The 22,500-nt window shown below is 42.5% G+C and overlaps 1 protein-coding gene and 2 non-coding genes across 3 annotated transcripts in view; all 3 read right to left on the bottom strand.

The window, feature by feature from the left end:
* LOC132291049 (NAD(P)H-quinone oxidoreductase subunit H, chloroplastic) overlaps positions 1–2,395 on the bottom strand; it is a 3,384-nt gene extending 989 nt beyond the window's left edge. Inside the window, exon 1 of the mRNA XM_059790202.1 lies at positions 1–2,395. This exon is cut by the window's left edge and continues 989 nt beyond it. Within this exon, the coding sequence (XP_059646185.1) occupies positions 1,035–2,216 (1,182 nt within the window). The 5' untranslated portion in view covers positions 2,217–2,395 and the 3' untranslated portion in view covers positions 1–1,034.
* Positions 2,396–4,721: 2,326 nt separating this feature from the next.
* TRNAP-UGG (transfer RNA proline (anticodon UGG)) lies at positions 4,722–4,796 on the bottom strand. The gene has a single exon. It is a non-coding gene; the product is annotated as a tRNA-Pro (tRNA).
* A 253-nt stretch (positions 4,797–5,049) lies between these two features.
* Positions 5,050–5,123, bottom strand: TRNAF-GAA (transfer RNA phenylalanine (anticodon GAA)). Its single transcript has one exon. It is a non-coding gene; the product is annotated as a tRNA-Phe (tRNA).
* Between the last annotated feature and the right edge of the window lie 17,377 nt (positions 5,124–22,500).

Genomic DNA, 22,500 nt, shown 5'->3' with positions numbered 1-22,500 from the left:
TGATCGTTTCTACCAACTTAAAGTCCCAATTAGAATTCCTTTTATGCAGAAATATCCTGTTGGATAACTTACATAATCTCTATTACTAATCCTTTGTGTACCTTGGTGTTCCTAACCATCCACTCATTTTTGCCCAATCCCCCATTATAATAATACATGTCTGGTAATAAATAATAAAAACCCCATCCAGTTGATCTTTTGAACCCGCTTCAAGACATGATGACTAATCAACCAATCTTGGGGTAAGCAGCCTCTACTGTTTATGTTTACTTTCACTTAACTCTTGTACATAGGAAATGAGACTCAATCTTTTTACTGCGAATTTAAAAGCTGTTTTTCTCACTCATATAACTATCTGGCTGGTTTAATTCATCAACCCAAATGTTGAATAAAAAATATGAAAATATGTATTCAACGCATTTAACTTCTTTCCTATAAAGCAAGGAAATAGGGAAAGTTTTTGTCTCAACGAATCACACGTAGAGATATTGATAACACACATAGAGTTAATGGTATTTCATAACTAATTGATTGAGCAGCAGCTCGCAGACCACCTAAAAAGGAATATTTATTATTTGATCCATATCCTGACATAAGAAGTCCAACAGGAGCAATACTTGAAATAGCAATCCATAAAAAAACACCAATACTGAGATCGGCTAGAACAAGGCGATAGCCAAAAGGAATTACTAAATAACTTAGTAAAATTGATATAACTGCTATGGATGGGTCCGATACTGAATAAACGAGGATCTCCTCTAGATGGAAGAAGGTTCTCTTTGAAAAGTAATTTTGTCCCATCTGCTAGAGCTTGAAGAATTCCCAAAGGGCCGGCGTATTCAGGTCCAATACGTTGTTGTATTCCTGCTGATATTTCTCTTTCTAACCAAACAATTACTAGTACACCTATTGTGATTCCTAATACAAGAGTCAAAATAGGGACAAGCATCCATATGATCTCATAGACCTCTTTTAACGATTCCAATCTGGAAAAAGAATTGATAGCTTGTACTTCTGTTGTATCAATTATCATTTCAACGATCAACTTCTCCCATAATGATATCTATGCTACCTAGGATCGTCATAATATCGGCCAATTTCATTTTTTTAACTAACTGAGGAAGAATTTGCAAATTGATAAAACCTGGTGGGCGAATTTTCCATCTCCAAGGAAAAACACTCTGATCTCCTATGAGAAAAATTCCCAATTCCCCTTTTGGGGCTTCGACTCTTACATAAAGTTCTTGGTTCGACAATTCAAAAGTTGGAGAAGGTTTTTTACTAATAAATCGATATTCAAAATCATTCCATTCGGGATTCCTTACTTTATCAAAGCGTCGGATTTCTAAATTCTCATAGGGCCCCCCCGGAATTCCTTCTAGAGCCTGTTGAATAATTTTTATGGATTCTTTCATTTCACCGATTCGTACTAAATAACGAGCTAATGAATCCCCCTCTTTTTGCCATTGGACTTCCCAGTCAAATTCATCGTAACACTCATAATGATCAACTTTACGAAGATCCCATTGTATTCCAGAAGCTCGCAGCATTGGTCCTGATAAACCCCAATTTATTGCCTCTTCGCCTCCAATAATGCCCACCCCCTCAACTCGTTCTAAAAAAATAGGATTCCGCGTAATAAGCTTTTGATATTCAGCAACCCCTGTTAAAAAATAATCGCAAAAATCCAAACATTTATCTATCCAACCATGAGGTAGATCAGCAGCTACTCCTCCGATACGAAAATAATTATGCATCATTCGCATACCGGTAGCAGCTTCGAATAGGTCATATATTAATTCTCTTTCTCGAAAAATATAGAAGAAGGGGGTCTGCGCACCAATATCGGCCATAAAGGGGCCAAGCCATAACAAATGAGAAGCTATACGACTTAATTCCAACATAATTACTCTGATATAGCTAGCCCTTTTGGGTACTTGAATATTTCCTAACTGCTCTGGTGCATTTACGGTTATTGCTTCTGTGAACATAGTAGCTAAATAATCCCAACGTGTTACATAAGGCAAATATTGTATAATTGTTCGGTTTTCCGCAATCTTTTCCATCCCTCTGTGTAAATAACCCAATATTGGTTCACAGTCAATAACATCTTCACCATCTAGAGTAACGATGAGTCGAAGAACACCATGCATTGATGGGTGTTGAGGGCCCATATTGACTATCATGAGGTCTTTTCTTGTAGCTGTTGCAGTCATAAGTTTTTCCCCGATTCATTCTTCCATGAATTGCTGAAAGCGAAAAGAAGTTCATCAAAAATGAAGCGAATAATTCAAAATGACTCATCAAATTAACGAGTTTTTGTCTCTCGAATACCCAACTGACTAATTAATTCTTTATAACGTACTCTATTTTTTTTTGACAAATAAGCCAATAGCCGTTGACGTTTTCCCAGAATTTTCCGCAGACCCCTCTGAGATAAATAGTCTTTTTTGTGCAATTCCAAATGGGAAGTAAGTCTCTGTATCTTATTGGTGAACACACGAATACTTGAAATTCAACGGACCCCCTCTTTTCTTCTTTTTCTTGGGAAATAACCGAGATGAATGGATTTTTTACCATAAAAGAACCCCCCTTTTACATATATTAATTTTACCGATCAGTAATAATAATAAGGCTAGTCATTTTAATCTGATATACACAATAATCTAAATTTCTTTATGGACTCCAATTTTATCAAGTAAAATGAATCAATAATCAATTCAATTTAAAATTGGAGTCGGATAGGAATACAAAAGGATAATACATTTCTGCACTTACGAAAGAGAATAATTTAGGCCTAAAATAAAGAAGATTCATTTCTATATCGAATGGATACGTCATTGAATTAGTATCGTATATTAGTGTAAGACAAGGCATGTGCGCATTTGTTTTGTTTGCTTTTAGATACTAGATATGATAGAGGATATAGAGGAAAAATGTACCATCAACAAAGTTTCAATCGTGGATACATATGTATCCTTAACATACTGAAACGACTTCCATTATTGGTATCAAACCAATAACGATTCATACAAGCTAAATCTTCTAATCGATAATTGGGCCAAAGGAAAAACTTTAATTTAATTAATTTATTTTTCTCGCTATCAAGATGCGGATTTTCATCCAAAAATGGACCCCAGTCTTTTATGCTGTTCCCGTTGCAAAATACTGGATTTCTATCCATACCATTTCTATTCTTTGAATTGAAACAAATTAGAATTCTCAACTCTCTACAACGTCTAGATGATAAAATATTTTCAGGAATAAGCAAATCATAATGATTTTTGTCTATATTTCCAGTTATCTTTTGATGTTTTGCAATGAATTCATCAAAGTTCTTCTTATCAAGATATTCTTTTTCTCGGTATCTTTGATTAGTTTTGTGCTTACTCTTATGAACCAATGAAATACCGAGGGTTTGATACATAATAAATTGTCCGTCGTTTTTTAAAAACAGACGAACGGGTTCGATAATCAATATTCCCTTTTTCATCAATTCTGTAAGAGTTAAATTCTTTTGAATCAGCATTATATCCAGACTTATTTCTCTCCTTTGAATCGAGAATATAGCAATTTCTTTTGGATTTCTCAGTCTAAGCAGGAGACAATATACTTTGATATTATTGATCATTCTTTGATTCAAAGTCTCATTCCATCTCAATTGAAAAAGCAAATACTTGTTCAAGAAGAAATGGAGTTCTGCTTCCGTGTTATTCTTGTATTGTTTTTTATTTGTACGTTTTTTCATATCTGATTCCGGATACTCTTCTTCAATATCGTTTTGTTGGTTTGAGAGAGGGGACCCAAGATATTTTTTGTTTTGTGCATCTGATCCAAGATCCCCTTGGCCTGCGGGTTCTTTTTCGTTTTCTGCTTGATTTATATTCTTTATCTTTAATTCAAAAGATTGTTTTTTATTCGGTGGTATAAAAAGATTCCTTTGTTGCTTTCCGTTGATGTTTTTATTTTTACTCAAATTGTCAGTTATAGTTAAGTTTAAAAGAAGCAATTTGCTTGGTATAACCCATGGTTTTATTTTATATATATTATAAAGTAACAAAAATTCTGGGAAGAACCAAAATTCCAGATTCAATATGGGACGATTTAGTATTTCTTCATTCATTCCCATCCAATCTAAAAAGATTTTGTTTTGGTTGGTTGGATCGAGAAGGGAGTTCAGCAGCAAAGAGAAGGTCAGAGGACTTCGTGGAATCTTTCTTTCGTTTGGGGAAGGCTTAACGGCGCTCATCATGTCAAGCTTCAGGCAAGCGATTGGCTCCAAGGGACTTTAGAAAGAAGAGGAATGAGCCATAGTGTTGAACTATTTCAGGAAGCACCCCTCCAAAATCAATCCTTGATTGCCAGCGATCAATATTTCTTCTCCAACTAACCGGAAACCGTCAGGCCCCACTCAAACTAGCTGCCCTGTCACCTTAGAAATCTGCATTTCTTCGATTTTAGAAAATGGAACTAGCCCGGGGATGCTCAAGCTCAATATCATATTGGTTGTGTTCTACCAACGAGAAGGCCAGGAGCCTCAAGAAAAAGATGAGAAAGAGAGAAGTGTTCCATATAGGTTCGTATTTCTACTGTGGCGCTATATGATCTTTAGCTATAGGTATCGTATAGTGTGCTTGCTATAGAAAGTAAATATACGAGTCACGAGTCAGAGGAGGCGAGGCGGGTCATGTTCATATTTGAGTGCTGACTTCAGCCTCACATCAAGGTGACAGGATTCGAACCTATGGCCCTCTGTACCCAAAACAGATGCGCTGACCAGACTGCGCTACACCTCGTCTCACCACCCCGGAGCATATAGATCCACCCGATCGATGAACACTCAAACCGAACTCGCCCATCCTTTTGGGCACAGGGACGCGAGAACCAATCCGAGGTTGAACCCGCTTTTTTAGAAAAGAAGCTGCCTCCAGCAAGATAGGGCGACGCCAAAAAGCCGTATAGCGCAGGAGCACTCACATTTTTTGGCTGACTCTTTCACTTTCATTTCAAAATCCGGCTCGATCCCGGCTATGTTTTGGACCCTTCGCCCGCCTAGAAGTGGATTCGAACCACTGACACAAGGATTTTCAGTCCTTTGCTCTAACCAACTGAGCTACCTGAACCACTTTCCTAAAGTCAGTTTTCTTCATCGAATAGCGCCCTACCTTACCACTTGACTAGTCAGGGAAAAAGCCCTCTTTACTTGACTAAGAAAATCAAATAGAAAGTGTCTCGCCTGTTCATCAAGCTTTCGAGCAGCTCTTTCAACTGCCGCCTAATCCCCCAATGCTCAAGAACCGAGAGCCATCCAGTCCCCGGACGGCCGGAGGGAGCTTACTTATAGAAAGAAGTCTAGGCCGGTCAAAGAGAAAAACAAGGCGAAAAGGCTCCCCGCTCCTAGTCATTAAGTAAGTAGTGCTATTCTGTCCTCCGGGGGACTGGACTCCACCAAGAGGTTCTTTCTCTCACGTAATTTCGCCCGCCCGTTCCACTTCCGTGCCGGAGGAAATGGGATTCGAACCCATGATACAATCTTCTTGTATGTCGATTTAGCAAACCAATGCCTTAAGCCACTCAGCCATACCTCCAAGTTGTTGATCGGAATGGAATTGGATGTGCGGGGTTTGGTTGGTTGCCCGAAGGGCTATCTGCTCCGATCAACTGCGTAAGCCGTAGCGCACTAGCTCGCGTACTCTTCCTCTATGAGCGAGACTCTATCCAAATCTCTCACTCGTTGGGCCTTCTTTTCTATTCAAATCCCACCACTGAATGATGAACTTTGCCAGTTTTCGCCTCCGACCCGACCAGGAGAGAACACACGGTCAAGCCAAGCCCTTACCCGCCGCCTGAATGGAATTCATATCTCCTTCCTCTGGTCGAGAAGGGGGAAAGCCGGGGGAACTTACCTGTGACTCTTCTATTCCATTCCATTACGGAGAAGTCCATTCTCGTCATGATCGATCCACGTCCTACCGTAGTGCCCGGAGAACCAGGCTTCCTTAGCTTACAAAGCTAGCTTACTAACGCGAAGGAATTTCTCGTTGATTGCACGCGCTAGCCAGCAAACAAGCAAACCCCTCTGACTCACCTCTGAATCTATAAAAAAGCCCTTTCTCCCTTTTTCGAATTCACATTTCAGAATATTACAACCAACGTATTGTACAGCTTGTGCAAGAAATTCCTTAGTCTGTAGAAAGCAGTGTTTTTCTTTAATGAATTTCACTTCTGCTAATCCCCTTATCCAACGTCTTATGCAATGGGTCATCACCAGCATATGAACAGGTGGACTTCTCCTGTTTGTTATAGGCAGACTTAAGCTTCACACTGATGCTGCCTTTGACAAGTTAACAGGGTTATGTGGAGGTGTGTTGGTACTTCGCAACCATGAAGGACAAGCTATTAAGGGGGGCGGAAGTTTGATTTCGAGATGTGGGCCGAGGTGGCCGACGCTCTTGTAATTAGAGAAGGTTTGCGGATTCTTATCCAATGAGGATATTTGCATGTTGATTTGGAAAGTGATTTCCATTCTGTGGTTCATTTTAAGACTGCTGATCCTTTGTCTATGGTGATTGTTGAAGACATCCAGTTTTTGCTTCAGAAGAACTTGGGATTTCAACTGGTTTGGTGTCCTAGGCTGTGCAACAGAGTGATGTAATAGGTAAATGGTCTCTTAGTAAGAGGGTGGGAGATCTGCGCGGATATGGCCTACATGGCTTCTGAATTTCAAGAGGATTTTCCCTCTTCTGATTCATCGAATTTTGCTGTTATGTTTGGTGTTCTTGTGCTCTCTTTCTTCTTCTTTTTTCTGTTGATAGATCACAAAACAAAGGATGAATGGGTAAGTCATGTGCGGGTAAGGTAATGACTAGCTACCGGTTTTGTTCCTCTTTTCTTGAGAGATTTACTGGACTTTCTTTGTTCACTCCCAATCCATCTCATGCTGAGGAAGAAGTGCTCCTTTTTGTTTTTGCTTTGGTTGGTTCCATTTGTTAGGTTCCTTGGTGCCAGTTCGACTGATAAGGTTTTCCTTTGCGCGGTTAGGTTAGGGTAAGGCTTCTGTTGCTGCTCGCTTCTTAGCCTATGACTTATACAGCATATAGATGTTCAAGCTGTAACAGACTCTTTCATCCCTTAGCCTGTATCTATTTTCCATCAATGAATCTGTTTTCCTGTTGTGCGAGATATAGGCCTTGGATCTTGTCCTCGTCTAGTGAGCCCTTCTTTTGGGATCCTCATTGTAGGGGATAAGTTGAACTTCAAAGAAATGATTGAAGCAAGGAGAGGGGATAAGGGTTTCCATCCATTCCTCAACCTCAAATGCATGAGCAGAGAAGGAAGCCAAAGAGTGAACTCATTTAGATCAGGATTGGCGTGAGAAGCAGGCATAGTTCATTTAGAAAGACAGGTAACTCGACCTTATTGGATTCATGTTTTGAGCTTCACTTGTAAAGGGTAGCGCTTTCTTTCGCGAGATAGCGTCCTTCTCCCTCGGACTCAAAGCTTGTGAGTAGATGTGGCAACCTTCCTGTCAAGAACCTTTCCCATTCGTAGCCAATCAAAAAATGCTTCTGTTCCGTACTTAGGTTGATTTCAGTCTATCCGCTTCTAGCTCAACCGATTAGCACACTAAAGGTTTGCTTCTGCTATCCTTTGCCTGTTTGCCAGACCTGGAGATAAGAATGAAGAACCTACTTTTCAATGCAACAAAAAAGAGCTATTTGAATGGAATTCAGATTTGCGTAATAGATCGTAGGGATCGCAGGAGAACTCTCTGTTATTGGTGGGGGTGCGAGTAGGTCCATTAACCTTGCTGGCCTCTTATTTGTGTTCTAGTCGAAGCAGAAAGCAGTTACGGGATGGGGGGAGGAAAGAATCATTCACAAAGGCTCAAAGAAAGTTGTAGTCACCTCTGCATCCACCCACATCACATCCCGATACGAAGATAACGGCAATGATGGAAATGGTGATGTTGTAAGAAGTGCATTCCCTGTATATACGAGACACATATACAAAATGATCCGCCTAGCTGTCTCATTGAATTGAATCAAAAGGAAATCTTGACATTTCCTAAACTTATCTGATTTTAGCAGCAGGCCTAAGTCAGATGCTTTTTCCTAGAAACATTAGAAGAAGTGGGTCGGAATGGGGTGAAGGAAGGCTCGTTCGTCCAATTCTGATATTCGATTTTCGAAGCTTCTTGCTGGAATTGACCTGACCATCCGTTGTCACTTTATTTAAGTTCAATCAAGTGAAGAAGTGAGCTCCTTTATGACTTCTCTAATCAAGAAATGGCTTCCCTACTTTTGTAGAAGTGATCTTCCGAGTGAGGAAAGTCTCGGTAGGTGGTAGGTTGGTCAAATGCTATCCCTGTAAATTCGGGCCAAAGCACAAAAAGCAAAATGAATCTCAGTCTCTGGCCCAGCCTCTGCCTTCTTGGCCTGCAGGAAAGACGTGTGGTTCTGTCCGCCTTCTCTTTCTTCTCGGTCGGTTGGGATCGATAGTTGGTGTAGCGATGATGGTAGGTTGGTTGGATCACAAAATCTACTAAATAGCTTCTTGCTTGGTCTGCCTTTCGCGCCTTTTCTCTTAATAAAGTGAGTTTCTCAATTACACACAGCATAAAGAAAAAGTTATTAGGGCGGGGGCCATGAAAGATACTAGGAGGCTTTGCGTTACAGCCTTTGCGCGGTGAGGTTACTAGATGCCTGTTTGAAGAATGCGCTTTTCCTTGCATATACTGAGATTAGGGGGTGAGGTTGCTGTAGAAATGGTTGGCAATGCCTGGTACCGGAACCAGCACGTTGAACAGAACTGTTGCCGGGGTATTTCTGACCTTGTGTAGCGTGACGTAGATAAAACAACCCGAAGGACCATATACGACCGATTGATAGAGGTCACGAGTGGCATCTTTGGTCGTCGGATAAGAGCACCGCTTCCTCATTCCTTCGTTGAATTTGATGGGGCTGTAGTATGAGCAGATGTATTATAGGAAAAACTAATCTTGGATGATTGCAAGGGAATTTCACCTATTGACATCTTTCCGGCGGTTTGTGACGACGTAAACCCGGCCATTCCAGCGATGTTTTCTTCAGGGGACTTCTCGATCGAAGATCCCCGGCTCCCTCTTCTGTTTCAGGGCGGCTTCTTGGCTTGCTGAGCCTCTAGGTATTCCATCCTTGGGAAAGGTTTGTTTGTAGTGCTCCTTGTTAACCCTTTGTCTCCCACGTTTGTCATTTGGATTGGGTTAAGGCTGCTCCTTCTTTCATTTCAGATGGAAAACCTTTCTCATCTATATATGCACTAGCGTTTCGATTGTCGGAGTTGACTCTGAGCTGGTGGCATCAATGCTTGGGTTGGCAGTGCTTTTCTGTTGAGGATGTTGTTCTCGTGCTTTTAATGGTTAGGCTTTCACTTCCCCCTGTCCTATAATCGCATCCCATATGACCTTCAGTTTCCTAGGGTGTGCAATACCTTGCAAGTAGTAAACAGGATTCCTGTCATAGAAGTGGTTCACCCAGTGATCCTGGGATAGAGGAAGGTCAAGAAACAACAAGGACATCGGTTAGGACCTTTTCGTGGCCTTTAGCTCATGTTCTCGGACCTTTCAGATTCCTTCCCCTATCGAAGCTTCAATCTACGTTTCTCCTCCCTAAATAAGGAAAATGACTCGATCTTTTGGATCTAGCCGAGGGTGGGTTTTCTAACTATCTTTCCTACTTTCAAGCGTCCTACGAAAGGATCTCAATCGGAGATTGCCTAACCACTTCCTAACCATGTCACTCTTGCATTCTAGGTTCCGCGAAGCATATGGAAATTTCATCCCTGTTTGAGTGAGGGGCCGTAGCTTATCGATCGAAGAGATTGGGCTCACTCCTTATACAACAAATAGTAGACAACTGATATCAGCGAGAGCGCCTCACCCAAAATATGCACCACCATTGAGCTTGTCGAACAACTCTTCCCTTTCCTCCTTTGGTGAGTGGCAACCAGACCCCAACCATACACCTACCTATCAACATTCTTGAAGCAGCTACTGGGGCAATTGCAGGTTCTCCAGCCATCCTTTACCTTAAGCAAACAAGTCTGAATCCACGAACGAGCAATCAAATGGTCACAATCGCGGAACACAAACCTTGACTTGACTATGTTGACTACGCCGATTCCTATTCTGGTTCTGAGCCTTCCTATTCTGTTATGTGCCCCAGCCATGTCTGCCTCTCTTTCTCATCCAATAACCTCATCTGATTATCGAACTAAGCGAAACCTATGATAACACAACAAGAAAACCGATGAAATGACCATTTCTTTGAATGAAATCTGCCTCTTACTCGCTTGGTTTCGTTGAACTGGTGGTGCCAGCACCACCTTGCTTCAATCTAAAACTTTGCTGTGTTCCGGCGAGTGAGTCCGCGTTCAAAGCTTTTCAGTCTTCTTGAGAAGAATATTCACTACGACACATACCTTTACCCTTTAATGCGAACGGAATGGAATCAGTGGGAAACCAACACTGCGCATTGCAAAAATGCCTACTACTGTGCTTGCTCGTAGTGGGGTGAAACTACTAATAAGGCAGACCCAGCCCCTTTCTTTACAATAGAGGGAGAATGGGAGAGTGGCCTTGCATCTTTATGTATAGTAGTGATGTCGATGGGCAGTCCAGTGGAACGGAGACTAGATAATAGAAAGGCCCATATGCGACGCAAAGAAGTCAATATGAAATGAAAGAATAGGAGTGAAAGTAGCCAAGTTATAGTACGTGTCAAGGAAGGACAGGTCATTAGGCCCTCGGTAAAGTGCTTAGTTCTAATGCTATTTTAGTCCCTTATCGAGCAGTGTAATTCCTTTTGGTTTCGGTCTTGCGCTCAATCGCTATAGTGATTGAGACCGTTCGACTTTGAAGGTTTCCTGGCTTTGCATTTACTTGACACGGGCACTCTCTTAAGGATCACACCTAGCAACAGCTACTCCTGACTGGTCATATGACTTATTTAAATAAATCTTGATAGCAAAGGCATGTTGTTGTACTTCGATTTTCGCTGTGCCTATCTATTTCTATTATGGCCGGCTTGTTTTATAAGATGCTTGACCATCTTCGTAGTTGAGATCGCTACAACTTCGCCCATACCATAGGCAAGGCAACTTGGCTTTCTCTTGAGCCTGAAGCTTGTCCTCTTTTTTAGCGTCTGTTCTTTCTTTCTATCCTGTTCAGTCAGTCACGAAGAAGGAAGAGGAAGCTTTGGCTTGGTACGCGCTTATAGAGACTGTAGACCTGGATTATCGAGCAATCCCCGAACAAAGTAGTCTACTCGAACATTTACATTAGAGCCATCTTCACGATTATCAGCATCAGCTGCTCCGGGCTGTAAAGTCAGCCAGACAGGACCATTACGATAGAGCATCCATAGGTAGTCTCAAATGCTGCAATTCTATCCTGTCTTCTTGTGTCCGGTTGAGAAAGATAGTCATAAAGGAGGGTCGCCAGAGGAGTCAGTCCGGAGGTCACAAGGGAGGGAGCCAACGACAACGATTCGGCAAGAGAAGTAGAAGGAGGGAGCCGGGGATCTGCGATCGGTAAAGCGAAGCGCATAGCCGAAACAATAAGGAATACCGCTTCCCTTAGCAAGCGTTAGTCACAGAGAGCGAAAAAGAAAAGAGATTCAATGACCAGGTTGCAATAGAGGAAAACCTATTCTTTCATCAGCCAGAGAGAATGGACCCAAAAGATGGATTTCCGGAGGTTTGTGACTAAAGAACCTGCCCGTATAAGACATGTTTGATTCAGGGGTCTGACCTTCGCGAAAGAAGAGACAAGGATTCGTTAGAGCCGGAGAACGGTCCTGAACCCTAAGGCTGGGGTCGGTTAGATGGACGACCCCGTACCGTTATTCCGTCGAGCTGAGGATGAAAAGGAAGACAGAGCGAGCAGGGTTTCTTTTGAGTGCTTGTCATACGCCTTGACTGACTTCGCAGTGAAGGCTGAAACCGAGGCTACTAAAGGGGGTTCGGGAAGAGAAAACAAAGAGCCAAGTGCAGAGGTCGAAAAACGGAGGAATCCTAGAAAAAAGAGGCTTTAGAAAGCTCATTTCAGTCATGAATTCTCATTCGATCTATTTATGGAAATACGTCGCCAATTCCTTTCAATTGGGAGGAGACAACGAAAACATGGAGTACGAGTCAAAGGCAAACCGACTCTTATTATAGCGAGTTCCGTGTCTTCGCCTCAAGCCAGTAGGTATCCTTGTCTCTCGATAAGGCCCCTCACTCAAACAATGCTGCTATGGCGAGTTTCCAAGGTGAAAAACAACAATCAAGACATCTTTCATGGTTGCAAAGAAGAGTGAATCAGAGGTTTAGCCGCCTTTACGTAATACAATGGAGAGAAAGCTGGTACGAGGGAGGTGACACGAATGGTTCGACTTCTCAACTTCTATCCTAGGTCAGGCACTCACCCCCTATTCAAGATTGTGGTCCTATAGCTTAAACGCCCGAACGAAATGGGACCGCTTCACTTTCTGCTGCTTAGCCTATTCCTGACAAACGGGGGGCTACTTCAACGAGTCCCCCGCCTCCGGCTCTGTCTTAGGTCGCCACGCTCTTGGCTTTTCTCTGACGCTGAAGAATTCCAGCGGCAGGAAGGAGCACTGAGAACTGTTGGTTTGTGCCGGAATTGGGCAGTTAATGAGGGCTTACATTTCCGTTAGTCGAACATCTTTGGTTTGCCCAGGCAGGATCTCCCCAAGATATCCAGGATCTTCTGCGTTTACTATGTCTGATTTTGACTTAAAGGAATAAGAAGAAAAACAACCTCTTTTATAGTTAACAAATCGGACACTGAATAAGCTTCAACAGTGTTAGGCAGAAAGGAGGGAGCAATTGGTAGAAAAGACGCTCACTTCTATGGAAATATTAGTAGTCGCTCTTCCAGGTCAACTTCTAATTCCGAGTTATGACTGATTGTCGCCCATTACCATTGGAATGTTCGTCAAGTCCTTGCTGTTTAAGAGAAAAGGGGTTGCACGGAGAACGACTTCTACACCTTCATCACTTAGGAGACCCCCACCCCACCAGTTCACGACAAAGCGAATGCCAGTTTGGCTTTCCTCTTTTCAAAATGATAAGGGAAGCTGTCTTTCCATTCTTGCTTTCATGTACGAGTATGAATACCCGCTGCTCCTACAGAAGCCTTAACCAAAGTCAAGTGAAGGTCAGTTGCAGATCCTAATCCTACAGCGAAAGATGCTCTCCTCTCTCCGAGTTGGCTCAAGCTTCCCGGGGTCACTTCAGTGTAAGTGGAAAAAGAAACTGTGTTATCGACGGAAACTTTGAGATCCGTAGAAACATTGGTAGCGACTGGGACGAAGGCGCCTTAGCCCTTTTGCTTTTCGTTCTTACTGAGGAGATTGATATCGATTGTAAGGCAAGAGTCCAGGAAGCAAAACCGAAGAGGGAAGAAGAAATATAGAATCCAGCAACAAGGGGATTGAACATGCCTTAAAGCTCACTACAATAGCCATTGAGGACGAATTCCTTTTGTTCGAGAAGAGGTTTCGTTGGATCTTCGATTTGAAGTAAGCGCTACGATTGATTTCCAACGCATTTTGGTGATTCATTTTCCGTAAAGGCTACGAGCGAAAAAAACAACTCATATTTGGACTTCAAAAAGAACTTCTATAGTGAGGTCTATAGCTTCCCCCATTTCAATGGATTAGCGCAACTCATTTTGCTCTGAGATTTAGTAAAGGGCGCAGGGAGGCAAAACAACTCATAATGTGAGCGAAATATGGAAGCTCTTTTGTTAGAGATTGCTTTTATACAGAAGATCGACTCGTTTTCGATTCGACAGGAAAACAGGAGTTCAAAAAGGAAGGCTAAGAAGCCGGACACTAGCTAACCAACGCTGTGAGTCTTATAGTGCTAAGATTGGGTAGGTAAAAAGGAAAGATCGTGTTTACATAGAGAGTTCCGAAGCGGGTCAATGGAAAGTATTTTGTCCTCGATACTACGCTTGACCCTCAACAAAGGCGTAAGGCGCTCGTGGAAGGTGGTCTGCCCTTTTTTAGATTCGTCGGCATTAAGTGGTTAGAGATCAGAAAGGGGCATTACGAGGTGAAACCCTTGCCATAACAACCGGATCCATAGCGATCTTCTCTTGGCTGGTGGCACTTCCGCCGAAAAAGGGCTATTTCAGCGTCCTCCCACTACAGCCCCTAGATTTGTATACCGGTGAAAGGGATAGAGGACATGTCGCGAACCAGGGCTCAATTAACAAACTTGATTGACGCCACCTTGACTTAAAGGGTCTTCTCTTTGCCACAGCTTATTTACCATCATAATAATGTACAAGGTCTGGCCCAAATGCCGGTTCAACATTTGGATAACAAGAATCGGGTGCTAGGGCGGCACACTCTCTCAAGCTAAGTCAACCTGCTAAGATCCCAAACTCCTCAAAAACCAAATCTTTCTTTGCTTTGCTGTGTTAGATAATGAGAATCCACATTTTTGTTGCCCGAAGTAGCTTTATTGTGCCAAACAATGATCCATTTCTCAGTTTGACTGATTGTCCGGTTGCTAAAAAATAGAATGAATATTTCTCGCATTCCTGGCTTTGGGAAAACGGTGTGGTACCCGTGGCAGACCGTGTCGAGGTCCTATTATCACCATCTCGAGTGAAGGGCTTGATTACTGTTCCGCCAGTCCCGCTTCTACCTTACTTATGCTATCGCGCAGTCTTCCCAATGGTAGGGAGTATCCGATCTAATTCTCTGGGGTACGAACGCTAGGCTTAGCTCTTCGCTTCTTCCTTCTCTTCCTCGCTTGGAGTTGTATCGCCAACTATCATCTTATATAGAGTCGTTATAACATTTTGCAAGAATTTCTTTCAATCCTTGCTCATAACGTAACGGATGCACAGATCATTCCCCTCCCCACAGTGTAATTTGACCGGTCTCACCCCCTTTCATCTTCCAGCTGTGGCATATTATTCGCACTCGTTAACTTTGGACTCCGCTCTGCTCAGCCGTCGTTTGGGGGGCCGGTTGATATCGATATGATCATGACTATGTATTCGTAATTCGTCGGATCGAAGTTCAGTAGGAAGCCCGCTCCTATAATGAATCTTGAGCCGACTACTTGAATCCAACTGGTGGAAAGAGAGTTAAGGCAATCAAGATAGTGAAGACTCCGCTCGTAACTCCCGGTATATACCAAGTCATTTTATCTACCGAATGGGGATGTCAAAACAATGTCCTAATACAACAAGGAACCTGGGACCACGCCTACTACCTTGGACTGATAGACCTTAATTGGCCTTCTTCTTTGCTCAGGAGCTTGACCAAGTAAGCAAACAAAAGATGACAAGCGCACTAGCTCATCCAGATCAGATGGCGCTTAAGTAAAAGGACCTTCTTGCCCTAGATAGTGACTTAGAGCTTGAATGAGACGTTCGCAGTTGAGTCTCCTATATATGTCAAATTTCTCTTTTTCCTTAATAAGACAATCTGAAAATGGAAATTGTTTGATCTCCTATAGCTGTCAAATGAGTGAAATCTGTTGCTTGTTTTCCCATTCCTCCCGCACATGCATCTAGTGCTTGTGTGCCTTGGTAAAGGGCATAGGCCAAATAGAAGGAAGACTCCCCCATTAGTAGAGTGAGGTCTTCTTCAAAGCCTTAAGAAAATGGTGATGTTCCGGTGTATTAACATAACAAGGGTAAATCATCTTTCTTTCTCTCTTGACTTGACATTCGCCAACCATTGAAAGGTTGAATGTTGAGGAGAGATTGGAGATATAGTGAGTGTGCAGTTGTGTCTCATGCCTTCTAACTGCTTAGCTCTCTCAAGGTCAGGTTTTGATTCCTTAGATAGTGTTAGTTTCTCTTTGATCTTTCCTGCGAGATCAATCCAAAGGTAGGATACCTAGACTATCAAGAGGTTAAGCTAGTCCTCTCTCCCCTGGGCTCTCTCTCGTTTTCTACCTAATAAGAGAAAGAGAAGAGTAAGCAAGCTACCTCATGTAGTCAGGATTGCAATAGTTATCCCGCCTGAGTCCCAAAGTACTCCCTTCTATCTTCTTTCTTCCCTTGATTTAGAGCTAGGAGGAAGCCAACTCCCAAGGAAGTATAGAGAGTCTCTCCTTCTTTTAGGACTGACCTTGAACTTCCTTACTTTGCTGTTAGTTCTTGACAGAGGGTTCAAGAGAGAGAAGCAAGGAATACAAGTACGAGCGAGTGCAGCATTTGAATAAGACTTTCTGTCGCTATGTAAGTGTGTAGTGTGGGCCATGTTTGACCACCCTTGACTTTCCCAAGCTGTAGCCGCTGTCTCTATCTAGCACTCCTAGTCTACGGATGGCGGGAGGATCCCATGAACCAATAATTCTAAGGCAACCCGCGGAAGTGGCGGCCTATTCCCTAACTTCCACTTTTCTCTGTCTGCATGTGCCCAAGCAGTCAACGGCTATTTCCTTGTCTTGAAACGAACAATTTACCTACTTCCTTAAGGAAAGGACTGCGGATATAACAGCTCCAGTATAAGCTCGGAGGGGGGTTCTTATCTATGCTATTATGAAATGGGGCATGCTCCTATCTCGACCTATTTCTATCTATTTAGTGAATTGCTTTCCCCTTGTCATTGTTGGTGTGGCACTCCTGTTCCAACAAAGCAAGCAAGCTTGTCTATATTAACAATGGGGGAACACATTGAGATCCATTTCATTATCTTAAAGAAATGGCCCAGCTAATAACCCAACAAAGAGAACCGATCTCTGTTATCGGCAAGTGAAAGGACCAACTAAGATGTCTGAGGAGAATGAGTAGGAGCATTGGACCCGATTACGTACCTTTAGTCAGTAGTCAATGAACATGTTGGTTTCTATTTCTATGAGGTGTCCTGTCCGTAACCTTTGAGTGTCGATTGTGAGTTTCGGTGTGGTAAAAGTCGTTGTGTTTTCTCGTCGAGGCTTTTCTACCAGTTCGAGACCTAAATCGGAGAAGAGCACGAATCGCGCTCGTTCTGTATATCATACAACTCTGGATCTGGATGATGGCTTCTGTGAGTATGTCCTTCTCACACTTTCGCACGGCGACCTGGGCGCTAGGCGTGATGTGACTAAGCCTGTAATGTTCTCAAATCGAGGTTCAAACTCCCTCTTTGATAACTAAATTCGGGGAGTTCTCTTCTATTCAAGTCCCTTCTTTTTTCAGTTGTTCGCTAAAGGGAAGTCACTCTATAAGAGTCAAGCAGAAAGAAGCATCAATGGGCGAACCCCTTATCTGGGAAATTTCCTATTTAGTCTGCTGATTGTTTTGATCTTTCTTCCATTCTTTTTCTTCCTGAGGCTATAAGTCAGTCCAATTGTTGCCTGATCTCAATGAAGATTTGCCTTAGACGTAGCCCTCTGTAAGTTCTGGTGAGATTCTGCCTTTCTTTCTCGAGCTCTGTCTGCTGATCTCCGTACGTCTCCTTGTGTAGCATTGTTTGCTGTATTTCCATAGTGCTAATGTTCTTGTTTTGCGGAAGAAAACAACTGCATTGCACTATAGGAGCATGCAGGGTGAAATGCTCTTTGTTTGAAGTTCATTTCTGAAAATGCTCTAGATCAGTCAGATGTTGAAGTGGAAGTAGTCTTTCTGGACGTATTTCCATATAGAGAATGAATTCTGAATCAATGAAAGAAATGCAAGCTCCTTTGTTGGGTAGCATTCTGGGCGTGAAGCTTTCTTCCTCATCATCCACTCTTCTTCACTTCATCATAGGGTCAATGAAGCGAGCATGATGTACTGTACAGCTAAGGAAAGCGCTACTGAATTGGTTGACTTGCTTCGGATCCCTTGTTGCTGAGGAAATAGGAGATTGACTAAACCACTTCCTAACCATGTCACTCAAGCATTCTAGGTTCACAGCTTGCTAGTGGAGTTGTGCGGTGAGAAGAGACCAACCCAATTGAATAGGTAGCTCCCGCCCGAACCTACCAATAAAGTGAGATCCAACCCTCGCTATACTCTCTCAGAGGATAGGTGCATTAGTAAGCAGGTCTTTACCCATTTTTCTAGTGACTTTTCCTGGTACTGTTCATATATTATTCAATAGAAAAGATGTTGAGAATTCTCATAAGAAAAGAATCATGCTACCTTCATTGAACAGATGAGAAATGGAAGAATAGGTAATGCGCCGGAAGCGAAACAAATGACTACTTGCTCCTTGAGCGAACCTGAACGCTGACTGTTCGAAGTAAGCCAAAGTATGCCTAGCTTTTCAGAACATAGGTTTGAGTGAACCGATCAGCAGAAGGAACTCGTTTTGATGGATGAGATGCTGGAATGAATGTTCAATGAATTCTCTTATGAAACTTACGAAACTGACTTCTCTTATGAAGGCAAGCTCCTTCTTCTATAAGTCATTTCCCGTGGGATTTCCCAGATCTTACTTAGTCTTTTCTTTATAAACCTGCTTCTCGCACAACAGTCAAACCCCTTCAATGACGTGCCCTTTAAGGTTAGCTTCCTCTTATCTTGCTTGCTTTCGGTTCAAGAAGATGATTGAAGAGTTGATGACCTCGCTGCACACGAACTATATTTGGATTCCCTCTTCGCTTACCTCTATGCTACTTCTATTATTCGAAAATGGGAGCTTCTTCTACAGAACGAAACGAATTAGAAATAGAGCATAGAAAAGTAGTCGTGTGGGAAGGGTTTGTCGAGAAGCGGGCTGAATCGCTGGCGTCTTCTTATCTACGCTAGCACGACTCAAATTTCTATAGATAGATACGACCCCGCACATCTGGCCATTATCATCGTCACGAATACGGGGTTGTGGGTGGTTGACCCTTTGAACTGCAGGATGATAGGTTGGGTTTGAATCCATCCGGATACTCGCATTGGTAAGCCTCTGAGAAGACATATGTGGAGCTATAGAGCAAAGGGAAAGGTCGTGTTTAAAGGAGTTTCCAAGTCAGCAGGCAGGGTGGCCATCCAAATCAAGAATGTTCGATGTCCCATCCGAGTAAGCTTTTTTGGCTCCAACAAAGCCAGCTTTCCACTCTGATAGAGAAAGATTATGGGTACGTACGCCATTCTCCTGTTATTTATACCCCCTTATTGCGTAACTTCGCCTCAAGCAGTCAAGAATGCCTTATCTTAAGGCGGTCTTTTAAAAGAGGTTTACCATATTGGCGGAAGCCTGCCCCTTCCCTCGCATCAAAAAATGAGTCAAGTCAAACCTTCGAGCACAGGCTTTCAAATGCCAGGAATGAATAAGAACGCCATACGATTTGATGAATAAGGATACGCGGCTAACGAAAAGTTGTGCCGACGGAAAAGAGAGGATCCGACTATTCAACCCTGAGAATGAAGATTGGAAAAGAAAGTAAACCTTACTTGATTGATGCACGGAGCGAATGAGCGGTGGATTAGGCCTGCTAGGAAGCATATGAGAGTCAACACTCTATCCAGAAGCACTCTTATGGTACACAACGTTTCCTTGCTAATCACCATGAGAACGGGAAAATGCCAAGATCAGGTAGTTTTTTCAGATGATTCTACAATTGGTTAGCGATCAGAAGGCAAGTCATGCTACCGATACATTTCATTGAGATCGTTTTCATGAGGACTTTGTTCCCTCCCTGTCGGGCTCCTCATTCTTCAATCATTTCTGCATCCTACTTTTGAATGAAAACTTCCCCCGGTTTAAAATAGGACTCTGAAGGCTAAAGTGAAGAGAGTATAGCCCCGGCAGGAGCTGTAGCTGAAGAAGAAAGGTTATTCCTTTCTAGCCTTGCTGGAAGGATGGATTTCCCCTTGTTTCCGACATCAAGAATGAATGGAATGAAGTAGCTAGTTTTGCAAACTGTCCTTATGGAGAAGTTTGTATGCTCTCTTAATTCATATGAAAATCAAATATTGCTCAACTAGCTTTCTAGCTTACTACTTTAGAGCACATGGGCTTCCTCTCTTATACCTTTATTCGCGTTCCCTTCAAGCTTGTAGATTGGGTACTGATGCTGAACCTTCCTTCATTTCTCTGTTCCATTGTACACGGAACACTGACACAATCTTCTATTTGGAACTGAGATTCTTTGTACACAAGATTGTCTGTTGAACGGAGACGGAGAACGTGTTGCGGAATCAAGATCAGATTTTCTTACATAAGCGATTAGATGCTCTTGTTACAGATGCTCTTTCTTTCTCTCTTGACTTGACTATGTTGACTACGCCGATTCCTATTCTGGTTCTTGACCTTACGCTTCTTGTTCATGATCCCTTTCTGCTGCGCTCAATCCTGATGAGTTGCTCAAGAAAGAACAAGCCAGGAGACCTCTTAAGACAGATCAGGTACAGCGGCTGAGGAAGAAAAGAAGACTCGCCAGCTGCTCTTGTATTAGCGGTTGAAAAGAAGAGAGTGAAATCATAAGATGAACTCTCGAACACCCCTCGATGTCAAACATCTCTCTGATCTATTGAAGACTTGCCTTGTTTTAGTATATACTTTATCCAGTGAACGCGCCCCTTCTTCTTATTTATGATTAGGCAGTCACTTCCAGTCTTTCTAATTGGGGTGAATCCTTTGACTACTACACGAATGAACTCAAATGGAATTCCCCATCACGTGAACTATGTTTTGGGTGGAAATAAAAAGGCGGATTTTGATGGGACACATTCGTCGCTTTGCCAAATAGAAATAGAGAGAGATCCCTTTCTCACGTGCTGGTGGTAATATTTCTTAGGGCGGGTTTCTCTAAGGAATTTGGCACACCAAACTCAACCATTTGATTGCAACGCTAAAGGACCTATTTCTTGATTCTGTTTTTGTTTAGGTGGTAGCCTAAGTTTTGGGAATTGTTTAGATAGTTATAGTTGACTAATTTGAGTCATTATTTTTCCGAGCCCCTCTACTAAAGAGCTCTTCCGCGATAGCGTTATTCAGCGCATGGTGTCAGTGAGTTTGAGTATTTAAGGATAATTTCCGGAAAGAAATCATACCAAAACTCAGAACCTCTTATCCTGACGGTTGTTTTTTGTTGACTCTGTTATAGGCCTCCCCCGCCCCCTTAGACATAAAGGGGGTCCGGTCGATGGCCCTCAATCTATCTTTCTAGCAAAGTTCGCTCTACAATACTTCAGGATTTATTGTGGGGTTGTCGGAGTCAGCTTTCAACACTTTAGGAGATTGACCATCAGCACCACAGTGTCATTTGAAATTCGACTGAGCTCCTCAATTCCTTCTATATTTGATTCTTTCTTGAGATGAAATTGACTTGATATGAGAAAGCTAGGTCTGGCACGAGCTTCACCCATGCCATGTTCCGAGAATAGAATACAATCGCGCGGTTGAGAGATCAATTGTTAGGTTGGGGCGTATTATCCGACCAGTAATATAGGAGAAGTGAATCGGCAAATAAAGGCCAAAACATGTATATGATTCCTTCCCACATGTTCCGAGAATAGACAATAGCTTAGATGTCACTTTATTCCGAAAGTTCAAGATCAAAATCATTCTCCGTTCGAATGGCGGAAAAGCCCCTCTGATCGAATAAGTGTGACTGTCCAGCAGTAAGTTTACCACCTGTCTCTCCAACTTCTTTCTATTTCTGGTACACCAAAGAGGCAGCATAGAGTTGACCAAAATCAAGATCTTGGTGCTACAAGCAGGCTCCTCCGTTGATAAAGGGTCAAAGAACCAAAATATGCTTCGAGACGTCTTGCCGATCTACTTTAAACGGAGCTAGAGGGACTCCGACATTTAAATGAATACTTCTCGGATGAAGAGTAGGGTGGGATATAGGGGAATGGACTTCTCAATTTCCTGTTTAGCACCAGTCGTTGTAGTTGATCGGTGGCAAGTCTTCTTGTTGACAGAGAGGGGAGTCAAGTTCTTTCGCCGCCTCTGTGAATCTATACCGGCGTACCCACGACCTGCCTAAAAAGGAGGTAGAGGGTCTACTTTAAGACTTCCCATGTGCGGGAATGAATGTGAATCAATCAGATTTGCTCATTTATGATACCCCTTCTCTCTTATTATTAAGTCATTTAGGGTCTTTTTTCGCAATAACTCGGGGTTGACCTGAGAAAGATTTCCATTTCTTCTTCTTCGCTAAGAAGCAAGAAAGACCAGGCTCAGAAGAAGGCACTGTCGAAAAAGAGCATTTCACCCCAACGAGGAGAGCCTACTCATCACGTAAAATGCTCCTATCCTACTCATATAAGAGTGGTTTTGGTTTGAGGAAGACTTTTGTAGATGGTCAAGCTGCTGATGCTTGCTCCTTTTGATAGCTGTGTTCAAATCATCATAAGCTCTTCAGTCTTTATTTTATTACATTTTCACTCATCCAGGGAAGAGGTTACCTACTCTTAATGGTCACTTCATCGTGGGCACTACGAAAAGACTATAGTGAGGGGTCAAAGCAAGACTTAAAAATAAGAATCTTGGTCAATTTCAAGCTTCTATTTAATATTTAATAAGAAGCTTGGCAAGACTCTCCTCCAAGACGGAACTTGTTTAGAGGTAT

Source organism: Cornus florida, unplaced genomic scaffold (assembly GCF_030987335.1).
Source record: "Cornus florida cultivar Cherokee Brave unplaced genomic scaffold, ASM3098733v1 CherokeeBrave_3.0.0_Hap2_scaffold_30, whole genome shotgun sequence".
Taxonomy (NCBI): domain Eukaryota; kingdom Viridiplantae; phylum Streptophyta; class Magnoliopsida; order Cornales; family Cornaceae; genus Cornus; species Cornus florida.
Note: the sequence above shows the minus strand (reverse complement) of the source record. Positions and strands in the feature narration are given on the sequence as shown.